Source organism: Diplotaxodon limnothrissa, linkage group LG19 (assembly GCF_057381915.1).
Source record: "Diplotaxodon limnothrissa isolate DT_005_m linkage group LG19, D_limnothrissa_male_GT1.1, whole genome shotgun sequence".
Taxonomy (NCBI): domain Eukaryota; kingdom Metazoa; phylum Chordata; class Actinopteri; order Cichliformes; family Cichlidae; genus Diplotaxodon; species Diplotaxodon limnothrissa.
The window spans coordinates 12,015,414-12,029,725 of record NC_140614.1 but is presented as its reverse complement, the minus strand read 5'-3'; the positions used below and the strand labels follow the sequence as shown (position 1 = coordinate 12,029,725).

General features: G+C 45.4%; 1 protein-coding gene across 2 annotated transcripts in view; it reads left to right on the top strand.

Annotated features, from left to right (window-relative positions):
- Positions 1-14,312, top strand: part of LOC146611833 (AT-rich interactive domain-containing protein 1B-like) — a 156,797-nt gene that overhangs the window by 33,453 nt on the left and 109,032 nt on the right. For both annotated transcript variants that reach the window (XM_085379175.1, XM_085379174.1), the window contains exon 3: positions 9,128-9,292. In XM_085379175.1, coding sequence (XP_085235301.1) covers positions 9,128-9,292 — 165 coding nt within the window. The remainder of the gene's footprint in view (positions 1-9,127; positions 9,293-14,312) is intronic.

Here is a 14,312-nt window from a genome sequence, read left to right as displayed (position 1 = left end):
ATTAAAGGCACTGCGTGCTCGTCCTCTGAAGAGCCAATCCTTCCAAAAATGTCTACCTGCCCTTAACCCTTTAACCCCATCATCATCACGCCGCCAGTTCCTGATTGATCTGCGGCGCACAGAAGCGGCTCAGCCATCCATTGTGTCGCTGTCATTTAACAAGGCGGCGCCTCGTCGTGTCAGCATCCCGGAAAGACAGCCTCGCAGCAGGGGATGTAAAATACGAGTATAATCTCCTGAGCTCACGGTGACCGCTAATGGCGAAAAAGCGTTTTTTTTCCCCCCCAACTCAAAGCAACCCCTCCCCTTCCCCTCCACCTTCTCCTCGTTCAGATGTAATTGACATGACTCCTACACAAGTTCAAGCCTGTCATCACAGCAAGCGGTGAAAAATGAGCCGAGCCGGCGTGCGTCGGAATGATTGATCTGAAAGACGTTTCGGGGCTATTTTGCGCTCAGTTGTGATGTTTACATGTGTCGTGAGCCTTCTTTTCTTGGTAATTTCATGATGATTATTTTCTATCTGTCAGGACGGAGTCGAGTTTGAGTCTGAGCTGGTGTTATTTCGCGTTCCTTCTGAATTTCCAGTATAATCATTGAGAAATTCTGTGTCAAGACATCGCACCGATCTGCTTTTTATTTTGGGATAACTGGCTGCACCTCCCTCATTATCAGCACTTGAATCCTTTTCACTTCACCCGCTCTTCGCCCTCCTCCTCCTCCTCCCTCGCTTATTTAGGTCCATGTTTGACCCTCGCTGAATCACATTTGCTTTTTTCTCACTGCCTCTTTCTCAATTTCCCCTCGCGTTTCTGTCTGTCTTGGCGTCAGATTGGGGTCAGGAGTTTAGTAGGTGAAAAACATTTGGAGCCGGTGGCGCAGGGCCCAGAGCCTCTCGCAAAAAAAAGAAAAAATGAAATAAATAAACGGCTGTTCACACACACATTACGGAGAGCATTAACCTCACCTGCTCTGCCTCTCCAAATGTCTCCATTACCACTCTGTCTAGAACAACAGAGCCACTGCTAGTCAGCCAGCAATAAAACGCCAGCGACGAGCGCTCCCTTTGTGCATGTTTTTTTTCCCCCATCAATTGATGCGAGCAGAAACTGAGAATTAGAGAGAGGGAAAAATAAAGAGGGGCAGAGAGCAGCCTTCAGAAAAGGATCCAAGATGGAAATATAAAAAAGCTCGCCGTGCGTCTATCAGTTGATGGCTACACTGTCTGCTCGCGTTCTCTCGCCCGTCAGAGCGATTTGATGCTATCAGCGGGTCAAGAAGTCACACTCCTTCAAAAGACGGGCTTATGTTTTCATTTGGGAAGAGAAAAATCTTGCACTATATGAAGTGCACTGTGCAGAAAAATGCCGGCGAATTCACGTGCCTTTTTTAAAATGAATTTATTTTTTGTATCTTTAATATTTGCTGGCATGGGAGTGCTGCATATCCCTCCTCTCCCTCAGTTTTTTCTCCCCCGGCACCCGAGGAATGAGCTTAGGTGTCAAGGGCCTCCCAGTGTATGAGGAGGGGGAGGAGCCAAAGACAGAGATCAAAGAGAAGTATGGAGAGAGAGAGATGGAGAGCGGCGTCACCTTGGGGGGGAGAGAGATAGGAGAGCGATGACGAGAGCCGTGATGCGTCCCCTCTTCTTCTCCCTTATGTTTAATCATGAGCCCGTTGGTGCTGATCCTCGCCTCCGACACTTTGCATTTCATTAAGGGACTCACCTTCGTTTGCAATTCACCGCTGGATGTGGTATTGACTCCGAGTGGCTGATCTTATCACCACACAAAGCTGGAGACACCGGTTGATTTGTTTTGGTCCGGAGTGGAATAATAAGCTCCTGACGGCTGCAGCCCGGTGCTGTTCTTTGCACGTCAGCCTTTTGCATTGCAGAGATGGCAGGAGGCGATATTCACGTCCTTGTGCCGCAGCAGAACGTGTGCACGGTTACGGCGCTTTAGACGTCGGCGCATCTTGAAAATGAGAGAAAAAGTCAAATTCCCGCAAAAGATCAGAGCCGAGTTTGAGTCGAAAGCATCAGCTGCACAACATGAAACAAAAGCATCTTTAGCTCGAGCCACAGGCGGCAACGAGCCGAGCGTTTCCAAAAATGACGAGATAGTCAAACAATTAGGAAATGGTGATTTTTCCTAAAAGTGTAGCATTTTCTGGAGGATTTCAACAACAAATAACGGCCTCTGAATTCTAATTTGGCTTTGTGATTCTGTGTGAGCATTTAAATGATGTTGAAATGTTTTTATTTCCACGTTAGAGAAAGCAGTCCTGAGAGTTATCCTGATACCGCTGCACGTTTTCATTGTTTTGACTGACAGATCTGTCAGCACTGCCATTTCTCTCGTACCTTTTCCCCGCTGTGCTCCCTCGCTGAAATTTCCTTTGATTATCTGCCATTAAGTTCGCTTTAAGACCTGCCGACCTGCTGGAGAATGTAAATATGGAAAAGGAAATATCCAATGTTTCATTTTGCGCTGTGTTTACAAATGTCATTATTGTAATGCAGCCAGCTTTTGCATAGTCACATTCAGTCTTTGAATGATGCTATGATTAACCAGCGTGAGTGTAATTCAGCTGTGAAAAGGCCGTCGATCGTTAGAAGGTGCCAAGCATGCAGATACACTGTAGCGACTCGGAGGTGTTACAGAAGGGATTTGGAGCTCCGTGGAGTCGTTAAAGAAGACTTTTGTCATTTAAAAAAGGAAAAACGATGACCGCTGGAAACGCAGTTACTGCAGTTTTCATGCGTTTTCGTAGCCGGTCAGCCAGCTCAGAGTTGCAGGGCGTCTGGAGTCGATCCCAGTCACTCACAGACACAGACCATCACTCACTGTCACACCTGTGGTCAGTTTAGAATCACCAGTTAAACGTACAGGCCTGTCTCTGGACTGTTGTATGCTCACTTCAACACCGTGCTGACCTAAAGTGTCTAAAGTAATTTAGTTTATATTTGTATTTCAGACCAAACTGGGAACATTTCCTCCATATTTTACTTTCATTTTCATTCATTTTATAACTTTGAATTTTTGCTCTTTTATTTCAGTTACCAAACAGTTTTTTTTTATTATTATTATAACACCTAGTTTTAGTTTATTTAGGTTAATATTATTAACTCTGTCTGGGACCAACCTTGATCAGCAGCTTTCATTATAGGATTAGGTTATGGTCAAATCAGTTTTATTGATAAATGATGTCCTGATTGGATGATGTGAGGCTGGTGCTGTGATGCATGTATAGATCGGAGGCCTCAGAGGGACAGCAGCCTGTTTGGTGACTATTCAGAATATTTATGCTGAATCCACTTGATTTTTTTAGTTGGTGGACACAATGCGTCATGCAGAGGAAATTAAGGAGTTTTTCATCCCAGAATGAAAAAATTAAAATTGGAGGCTGATGATGAAACGGCGCCAAAAACAACATTAAATATTTGGAAAACTGTTTTTTTTCTGTGGTATTTTTTATAGTTAAACTAATGTGATAAAGCATTTTCATACACTGATAGCATACTGGTGATACTTCACGTTTGCTCTTTGGTCACTTTATGATGATAGCAGCGCCTCGTTGAGCTGCCGCCCTGTCCAGCCTGTTGACTTCTTGCTGCTGTGCATCACATCCATCCTTAAAGCGTGCGCAGGCCTCGTATCCAGAGCTGTTCTTGTATCTGCCGTCTTGCTGCCCTTCCTCTCTCATACGGTTTTATCTTTATTGCTATTTTGCATTATCCCTATCCCTGCTCTCAGGCTCATCTTCCTTCCTGTGCTTTACTTTTTCTCTCCACATATCTGTGCGTCTGCATCGCTTTCTCTATCTGTCCCTCTCCGTCTTTATCACGTGAACCATCGCTTTATCTGTGGCTTTAAGTATGGCAGAGTGTAACACCCGTCCTCTATCTCCCCTCCGACTATCTATCCATCTGTGTCTCTAAACATCTTCCTTTGCCACTTTGTATCTGCTTTTTTTTCTTGCCGTTTCAGCCTCTGGTTCAGTCTTTTGTCAGCTCATCGAACTTCCCGCTTCTTGCAACACTTTTTAACTTTTCCATTTTAAGCAGCAGCTTCTTGGCCGACGAGCACAATGGCACGTGAATGTTAATGGCGAGCCTGTGATGTGCGGGCCTGTCAGGCCTGTCAGTGCGTGCGTATGAGTGCGTTTAGGGGTTGGGGTGGTGGCACCGCTTAGCGCTCTGGTTGGCTGAGTCCATCTGTCACTCAAAAATGGGCAACCTGTGGTCCCGGCCAGCAGCCACCCGTAGCGGCGCTTTGACAGTGTTATGAAAATTCCTGTCTATTGCTCATTGGCCCAATTGAATTACAAGCAGCGCCTTGTTCCGTGCAAGGTTTTTAAACGGCTGATTTAAGGCACATGCACATGCACATGTGCACGTACACACACACACACACACAGCCGCCTTGAATGAGGGTTAGCGCAGCTATTTATTCCCACCATTTGCAGAGCAGGAAGATATTGTCTGCCTTTTCATACGAGTCTTGTTTTGATAGATTTTTGATTGAGTTATTCTCAGTGTTTGCGCTCGTGTTTGTGTCTTTGTATCTTAATATGCCGCCAAGGCTTTTGTTTTCATCACACTGTTTCTGCAGTTTATGGTGAATTATTTGCTTCACAGGACGTCTATTCTGCGTCATTTCTCCCTACAGCACTTCACATCTGTTGTCATTTCATTACAGACATTTATTTGACACTGTGTGCCTGCCAAGACTCTGGATAAAGCACACTGTTATTTTGTCGGCTTCCACACACCTGAGTGGAGGGAAAAGGCAGAAAATGGTCTTATTTTCTACTTCCAGCAGTTATTTTTATTGTTGTAACCGGCAGCACAGCGAGTCTGTTTATCACCGAGCATATTCTCAGTCAAAGAGAATCAGGTTTCAGACAGCTGGTGTGTACTCAGCAGGTACAGTACATTCATACAGTCGAGCCCAGCAATCAAACAGAAGCTGCATTTGAATGACTCTCTCTTCCCTCCCAAAGCCACAGTGACAGGTTGCTACTTGTTAGACCTCCAGTCAGCCTGCTGCCTCTGTGTACTCATTTGACTGACTGTCGGCATTTCTGCCTCCTTCTCGTTTGGCTCTTCTGCTGCCTTCCCCGACTGTCTGTGTACCTGCTTGTGTTTTTGGCAGCAGCTATTCTCAAATGTTCATTTAACTACAGAAAATCTGTTTTTCAGAATAACCACCTTTGATGGCCCCATCTTATCTTAATGACCTTGTAGTACCATATCACCCTATTAGAGCACTTCGCTCTCACACTGCAGGCCTACTTGTTGTTCCTAGAGTATTTAAAAGTAGAATGGGAGGCAGAGCCTTCAGTTTTCAGGCCCCTCTTCTGTGGAACCAGCTTCCAGTTTGGATTCGGGAGACAGACACTATCTCTACTTTTAAGATTAGGCTTCAAACTTTCCTTTTTGCTAAAGCATATAGTTAGGGCTGGACCAGGTGACCCTGAATCCTCCCTTAGTTATGCTGCAATAGATGTAGGCTGCCGGGGATTCCCATGATGCACTGGGTGTTTCTTCTTCATTCAGTATGTATTAGTAGACCTCTCTGCACTGAATAATACTTGTTATTTTGTCTCTATCCCATCTTCCTTCTCACCCCAACCAATCACAGCAGATGGCCCCGCCCCTCCCTCAGCCTGGTTCTGCCGGAGGTTTCTTCCTGTTAAGAGGGAGTTTTTCCTTCCCACTGTCACCAAAGTGCTTGTTCATAGGGGGTCATGTGACTGTTGGGTTTTTCTCTGTGTTTTTATTGTAGGGTCTACTTTACAGTATAAAGCACCTTCAGGTGACTGTTGTTGTGATTTGGCGCTGTATAAATAAAATAAAATTGAATTGATGGCGCTATAAACTCCTTGGCTGTACATTTAAACAGTGGGCTGATGTAGGAGCGGCCCATGCAGACGGCAGTGCTGCTGGTTAATGGGCGATCAGCTGGGAGAGCGGTGTTGTTGAAAGTAGCACATATTCTGCATTCGGTGATGAAAGAGGATGAAGAAACTCAGCCACAGCCATCCATCCATTCACAGCAATTAAAGCCTCTTACACTTCCTGTCAATGAAAGTCCACTGCTCGCTTTGCTAATGCTTGTGATACGATGATGATGATGTTGAATGAAGCACTTCTTGTGGAGTCTAATTCAGTCTTAATTCCTCTACAGACTGTCCAAGTGGCTCGCTGTGGACAGAGTGTGTGTTTCTGTGAACCACATGATACGTATCTGAAAAACATTTGTGTTAGTATTGATGTTAGCGACGTGCTTACGAAGGCTGCCTTAATAACTGTCACACTGTCCCAAATATTTCCAACATTGTTCAAACCTGTAAAATCTGCCACTTGTGTCGATTTGTTTCATCTATGAATCGATTGGTATCATTTCTCACACATGAATGTACGTTTGATTGTTCTGATCAGGATCGCAGGGACACCATACAGCTGACCTGAGCACATATATAACTATCTATCACATTATTAAACATCGTTCATTTACATATAAATGAAAAGAATGAATATGCATTCATATCAATTCTTGTGCATTCTCGTGTTTTTATGAACCTGATTCCTACCTGAGAGCACCACACAGGTGATCCCACACTTTTCCACGACATCATCCGTGTCCACACTTCATAATCAGTGCAGTGGAGGACAGTGGGCTATCCAAGTACTCAGCAGTACAATAAGAGCCACACTAAAAATGAACCATCGCTTTAAAAAATAAAATGTGCAGTTATTTAATCAGTTTGTTCACAGCAGACATTTTGACCAGTCCTAGCAGGAGAAGCTGTAATAGCACTAATTACATTAACAGTGGTTTTGATCCATGTAAGGGTCTCTGTGAGCACAATACAAGGCCTCTAAATGATATGCAGCCACTGTTAGTGCTGTAATCAGCCGGGTAGCCTCAGATAAAAAGGAATGCACCTCGTAAAGCCTCACAGGACTCAAACTGTAAGTGTATTTACACCCTTACAGCAGCTTCCTTCTAATAGAAAACAAAGAGAGTTAGCAGTTGTGACACTGATGGGTCCAAACTGCATTTTTATATCCAAATTCAAAGACCAGACCGAATCCGGTGTAGTTTATTATCTGCTCCTTAGCTTTCCATCCTTTGTAAGGAGGGTATTTGTAGCACTAAGAGGATCTTTTCTGGAGGTGCGAACTGAAACACGCTCTCTCTGTTGGACCTGTTTTTCTGTGATTTGTCTGTCACGCTGCCCACGTCTGTCTGCTCCTCCGTCTATCTGTCACTGTCTGTCCGTATCCGTCGGCCTGCCTGTCATCGTATTTGTCTGAGGACGAAAGAAACCCACCCGTGGTTGTCTGGTCTCGATCTCCATGGCGACCCGATCCTGACCAATCCCGGAACAGCAGCATTCCAGTCGAGACCCACAGTGTTACGGCGGCCTGTCATCACCGATCGTGGGATAGAGTTGCTTCTGCTAAGTCGGAGTGGCTTTGATCCACAGCTAATGGCGTGTGTGACAGACAGAGGGAGAGAGTTTGTTTGTATTTCTTACTTTAGCAAATCCCTGCGAACAGACGACTGTGCATTCACTTGAGTATGTTGGAATCAGATACTGTGTGTGTGTGTGTGTGTGTGTGTGTGTTTGTTTCCCCGGCTTGCAGTAATGAATCCAGTGGTGCTGTTGGCATGAGCGGGGCCATGCTATTAACCTCTCTGCCAGCTAGACTGATCTCACCCTGTCTGTCTGTCTCATCGGCCTAATGACACACTCACACACACTCGTGCGCAGAAACCTGTCCTTCCTAATCAAATTTCCACTGAAGTGAATGGTATTCCACATTGTCCAATCATCTCCATTCAGAGAGTCAAAAAGCTTCTGCCGGTGCGGCGAGAATATTTCTTTTTTTACGACCCACTCAAAGGAAGGTACTCTTCAAAAGTGTTTGAAATGTAATAATCTCAACTGTTCCTCTGCAGCCAGATCAGATTTTAATATTTTTGCACCAGCCATCAGTTTTACGAGTGGGTTTCCTCGCTCACGAGAGTCACAGTAAAACTCCAGCCTTGCTTTTAATCTGACGAGGCAGCAGTGCGGCGGTTACGTCACGGTGGAGTCCCCTCTAACGCCATCCTCTATAAATCACTGTGAGTTTGAGTTTTACTTTGCCAAGCCTGCCACAGGAGATTTAAAGGGACATTTTAAACTTTAGGACTCGGGGCGCACGGCTTCGCTCGCGCCCCAAATTACAGCCTGTGTGCGCGTTTAATGAGTTTGCGGCAGAGCTCCTGGCGGAATAAAAATAAGCCACATGACATAATGGGGAAGAAATATGACATGAAACGTGCTGTCATATTGCTTCACCCGTGGTCGTAAATGTTGTTTAATAATGTGTGTTTATGTGCATGCGTGTGTGCACGTGATGAGAAAACCCCAGCCTCCATAGGAAATCCGCAGAGGAGCGAGGAGCACCTGGCGCTGTCTGCAGTCATAACAAATGACAAGAAGGGATTAAGGCTAGATTTGTATTTGTGCCAGCTTGTTACATGCATCCCCTGTTCACATTCTCTCTCATAACCACCATGTAATGCAGCATTGGCACTTGGCATGGCTTCGCCCTCCTGAGTTAGTTTTTTAACCGCTCTTGCTCTGGAACGCCGTGGCTCATCCGCGTGGCCCTCATTAAGGTCACGGCCTGGGACGGGGACTACAGTAATATCCGGCGCACTTCATCCCATCTGCGAGCTGTCCGAGTCGGAGTTAATGTAGAGAGCAGGATGCTTTGGCAAGGCAGAGGACATAAAGTTAGTGTTTTCTGCAGCGTGAGTTCATTAGGCAGAGCGCTGCTGGGAGGCGCGTGTCAGCCTGCTCGGAGCTAAATTAAGAGCCTCTCGCTGAGGGACAATCACATGAATTGGAAAAAAAGATAAGGGACAGTTTGTGTGGGATGCTTTTGCTTTTGGCAAATGTATGATTGACTACTGCAGTATGTTACCTGCCACCTGCTTTGATATCCTACTAATTGCACCTGCCACCCTCTCTGCATTGCTTTTAATTTAAAGTGAAAGTCTTGCTCTCAGTCCTGACCTTAATACCTCCCTTCTAACTGTCATGTGGTTGGTTGTTTCAGCAGGTGGTGCCATATGGCCAACAGGGGATGGTTGGGTACAGCCAGCAGCAGCAGCAGCAGCAAGGGGGGCAGCAGGGAACCCCTCCGTACTTCAGCCCCCCTCATCAGACTCCTCCAGGACCAACCCCGAGCTCCTACCTGCAGCCTCGGCCGCCACTGCAACAGGTACCAGCACACGGGCCCTAAACTGAGACCAGTGGTGCTTCCTGCAGGAAACAGCTGTGCACACGTTCACGTTTACATGAGGAAAAAATAAATAGTAGCCATAATTAATCAATACCACAAGGTTTCATCCAAATCTTTTTAATGTTTGAGTTGTGCTGAGATTGGAAAAAGCATCTTAACAGAGAAACCGTGTGTGTGCACATGTATTCATGTCTTTGTGGGGACCAAAAATGCTGGTCCCCACATGTTTGAAGATACAGTTGGGTTAGGATTAGGGAAAGCATTATGTCAATTAGATGTCCCACAAGATATGAAAACCCGAGTTGTGTGTGTGTATGCGTGTTTGTGTGTGTGTGGTCCAGGCCCATTACTCTTTCGCATTATTCATGAGACATATTTTAGGTAGAGCTCACTCTCTGCGTTTTCAAATATTTAACTGTTTTCTCGAAGCACGCACACTGTGCAGAGACATTTGCATGCAATGCGTGTTTCGGAGATTGGACAATCATAGCTTATAAACACATATTGTATATTTTCAATGAGCACAGGCCTGCCAGTGCAAACCGAATTCTCAGAACAACAAAGGGCCTGTTCTGCAGATATGGATCGAGACGCGTCCTGCCAAGTTTTAGCGTGATGTTCTGTAGAAGATTTCCACTGGGAAGCTGGCTTCAAGCAGTTGTTTTTTCAGATTTGAGTGAAGTCTGCCCATGTGTTTCCCATCCACTCTGCAGCCAGAGGGATCTATCTATCAGCCCGCATGGAGTGACTCTGGCTCGCAGTGTTGCCCTGGATCATTACAGAGAGAGCAAAACAGACCAAAGGAAAGAAAATAAAACGGGACAAGACGGGAGAGATTACAGAAGAAGTGGACGGGAAAGGACAGACTGAAGAGGAGGAAAGAAGATCAGTTTGAACTGGATATGTCAGATTATGGAAACGGTGGTGCTGCGAGCCCTTCCGCAGGATCGTAGCTGATAAAGGCATTTAGTTGAATTCAGTCAGGATTGCCTAAAAAAAGAGCACTTCAGTGTGAGGTAAAAGGCTGAAGTGGCAACTAAAAAAGTACATAAAATAGCGTGCATTAATATGGATTGAGCATTTCCAGTAACATCACAGTGCAGCTGCAGATATGTGGTGATGATATGCATGCAGCCAGTGCATGACTGAGCACTGCACACTGCAACACGGATCAGGATGCTTTCCCTCTATAATGATGCATGTTATCCTTCATTACAGAGAACATCCACGCAAAGAGACGTCATCCAGCACATGCACTGGATAGGCCGTTAGTAGTTGTTCAGTATCTGCGCAGGCTGACTGCCGTTTGGCGGCGGCGGTTAGCTGTTATACTGTCATTTACCGAAACGTAATTAAAACTTTCTTCGGCAGACTTGAACACCGAGCGCACCGAGACAGAATGCTGAGCAAAAAGCCATCGTTGGCACAAAAGCAGGTTGTCAAAAAAGGAAATCATCAGTGTTAGCATATAGTAATTTTCATGCTGAGTGAATGTTTCAGCCAGCGCGCCTTTTGTCTCACGCTGAAAACGCTCTTACTCTTGTTTCCTCACTTAACATGCTCACACACACAGACCGTGCAGCCTGCTGAGCAAACGTTAGTCACTCTAACTGGGAGCGGCTGAGATCCATGGCCGCGTTGACATTTGGTGACAGTAATGGTGTGTTTTCATCATTGCTGATCACACGGCGGCAATTGACCCACGCTGACATTTATATACCAGGTAGTTCTGCTCGAGTCCTCCCATTGGCCAAAGCCATTTCACCTGTGCTGATAAGTCCCGTATTGGTTGCTATGCCAACTTCTGCGCTGACCGGGGAGCTGGTCTCCCTCTGTTTTTCATTGTTATGCAAGTGTGCTCCTTTAAGGGCAGGCGCACAAGCTTGTTACGGCTACATGAAAGCCTCGATACCTTCGGCAGCTTCCCACCATCTTTACCTGTAATCACGGCGCCCTTCCTGCGTGTTGAAACAACGGTGCAGCATTTAATGTTGCTTTAGCACAGCAGGCAGTGAGTCACCACCTCCTGGTTCCTGCCTGTCTGTCACACTAAAGACCCGGCTAAATTTATTCTTTCCATCTTCTAATAAGCTCCTGGCTTGGATGCAGTTATGTTGCAGCCATTTACAGACAGACTTTACATATTATTAGGAACAAAGTGGGCCTTTAGCATGTACAGGCATACATGTGCAAGTGGCCAAACATTTCCATTATTTCAGCAGTTTGTGCCGCAGTAATTACTGAAAATTCATAATATTGATCATTAAAAAACATGACATTTTAAACATAACAAAACCAAGCAAGCGCGGTGGCATTAAGGCAAAATTAATTGGTCATCGATTGAGCGAGAGAGGATTTTCGAGAGGGAAACAAAATACCAGGAAACACCAGAATAAATTTAAAGAACAAAGAAAGGCGGTCGCCGGCTTTGATTTTGGATCCGAGAGGTAAACACGTTTGGAAAATTGAACGTACGCGGCGAGCTCGGCCAAGATTACAAATAGGTTTTGCGTGCCTTCAGCTCAGCGCTGCATCGCTTTCATTTTTCTGTTCTGAGCGAGCGTGTGGCTTCCTGTCACTTTTGTACACTGTGTCTGCGTGTACACTAATCAGCCGAGTGCGCCGCGGCAATTCGGAGCTGCGAAAAGGTCAAATGGTGACCTTTGTCTGTGATTCTGGGCTGAAATGAGACATGATGCGAGCCGCACAGAGCGGATTACACGCATACGCGCCATCGCCAGCGCACGCCAGATTAGGATGTCATTGTGGTATTGACCCCTGTTTTTTGACCCCGCATTACTCTGAGAAATCCAAGCTGAAAAGTTCTTTATTTTGTTCTTCTGGCACTCTCCGCAGTTCCTTTCCCCCACTCCACTCCCATTAACCCTAGCCAGAGGACATCCTCCAGTTGATGGAACCATTCCAGCTGCCTTTGACACAGAATTTGCTCTGCAACCGACCGCTATTAGCTGGTTTTGTAACAAATCGAAGTGAAAACGCTGCCTTTCTTTGAGTCTATTGCACTGCTGTGACCTCATCTGATTGCAAGGAGCAAAGAAGGCTAAAAAGGCATTTCGAAGACATCAAGGCTCATACAAAAAGTAAAAATATATATATATTTTCCACCAGGGAAGGAGTGCGCTTTGAAAAAATAAAAGTGCATGTGCTGGTAGATTTTGAATGGCTGTTTGAGAAAGGCAGATATTTTTAAAGCCATGATTATGAGTAACAGTGAAGTTTGTCCTTTATTTGACCCTTGTTTTTACCACATGAACTTCTCGATTGTTCCTATATGAGCGTGTCAATTTCCACCAAATCCTGTGGGATTAATCCTCTTTAAAAAATCTAATTGTAACAAGAATTACTCCTGCTATGTGGAAAAATATTCAAAAGCCCGTTTTTCTGGAAGTAAAGTTTAAAGACGCCCTATAAATATGGCGAACCCGAGTGTTAGCGCCAGCTCCGTTGTGAGACAAATCACTTAAAGGAGGAAACGTGTGCCCTTTCTGTCTCTTGATGGCTGTATTACGCTTGACGCACGGCAGATTAAGCGAGTGATATTTTGTTACCGTGTTACACACTCTGCCTCATAAAAACGAGAGCGCTATAATTTCAAGAATTTGGAGATAATTTTTTATGGCGTGTTTGCTTTATTGGGTAGTATACAGCACAGTGTGACAGGATAGACTGGAGGGGGTGAAATGCAACGTTGGCCAACTGCCAGACTTAAACTCATAACGTTGTAAGGACACGGTGCAGGCTCTGATCAGCCACACTATTTAATGTTTCACTGAGGAACAGTGTGTTAAATTGATGTTTGCAGAGTAATTACATGCAACAGAATATAGGCTTGTTTAAACTCTATGCTGCATGTTCTATTCAGCAGTTTGTGGGTGACTGCTGGAGTCATCTGGATTTGACTGCTAGCCTTTGGAAAAGGAAGTGAGTGGAAAAAAAATACTACCCATCCCACTCTCTTTTGTGAAACTGATTCCAATTTCTCTGTTGACTGTTTCCCCTTCCTGCCTGAGAGTAGCCCCTGGGGAGGGATGCTTTAGTATAGATGAACTCTCAGCTGATTGGAGGAGACGCGGCCTCTTTGCAGGGACCTACATGGGAGGAAGCTGATTCATTGGGTTAGATGCTTTCTAGTGACTTGAGCACAACGGTTTTCCATCCGTGTCAGCTGTCAGAGCAAAGAAGAAAAACACGACCAGGCTTGCAGGTCTCCCTTTTAACGCACTTTCCTTCAGCTTTACCTTGAATTGGATAGTAACTGCTGCGTGTGTGCCTGCTGTGCAGCGTTGCGTCACTCATCAAAACTCTGAAAAGGTGAACAGCAAAACCTTGCGAGAGACGTGTATGCATCTGTAAAATATCAGAAGTAGCACAGAAAACTGGGAGACAGCCAGGTGGATGCAGATGTTATATTCTGACACCAAACTATATTTAAATTATATCTAAAGAACTCCCTGAGTGATTCTGCGTGTTAAGCAGTGCATTTACTTTCTTTTACCGGTTATTTTGAGCGTTGCAGAGTGTTTCTGTGTTTCCCAAAATACATTCAAAACAGGCAAGTCCAGCTTTACTGCTTCCATGGGAATTCAGAGAGTCGTAGCAGCCCGGTGCTGCTAATCCAGGTGCTGCACTGGATGAATTCGTTATCAGAGAGCGTGAGCACATCTGTAAAAGCAGACGTTTTGCCAGTTTGTTGCACTGAAGAAGTGCACATTCCAGCAAATTCCCCCCAAGGTCAGATTGTGCAACGCTCAGAGAAACTGCAAAAACCCAAGAGCGTGTTCGGGGTTAAAGTTCATGTCAGTACAATTAGAGCCTGAGCAGGTGTGACTTGTTTGGTAGGGTTGCTGGAGAAAGCAAGTTTTATCTGAAAGAACCACAAGACTGCAGGAACAACGACGACACCAGAGTGCAGATGTTTGTCTGTGATGAGGAAACCCAGCACCTCACACCAGCTGTCAGCACGGTGCAGGAGGGATGA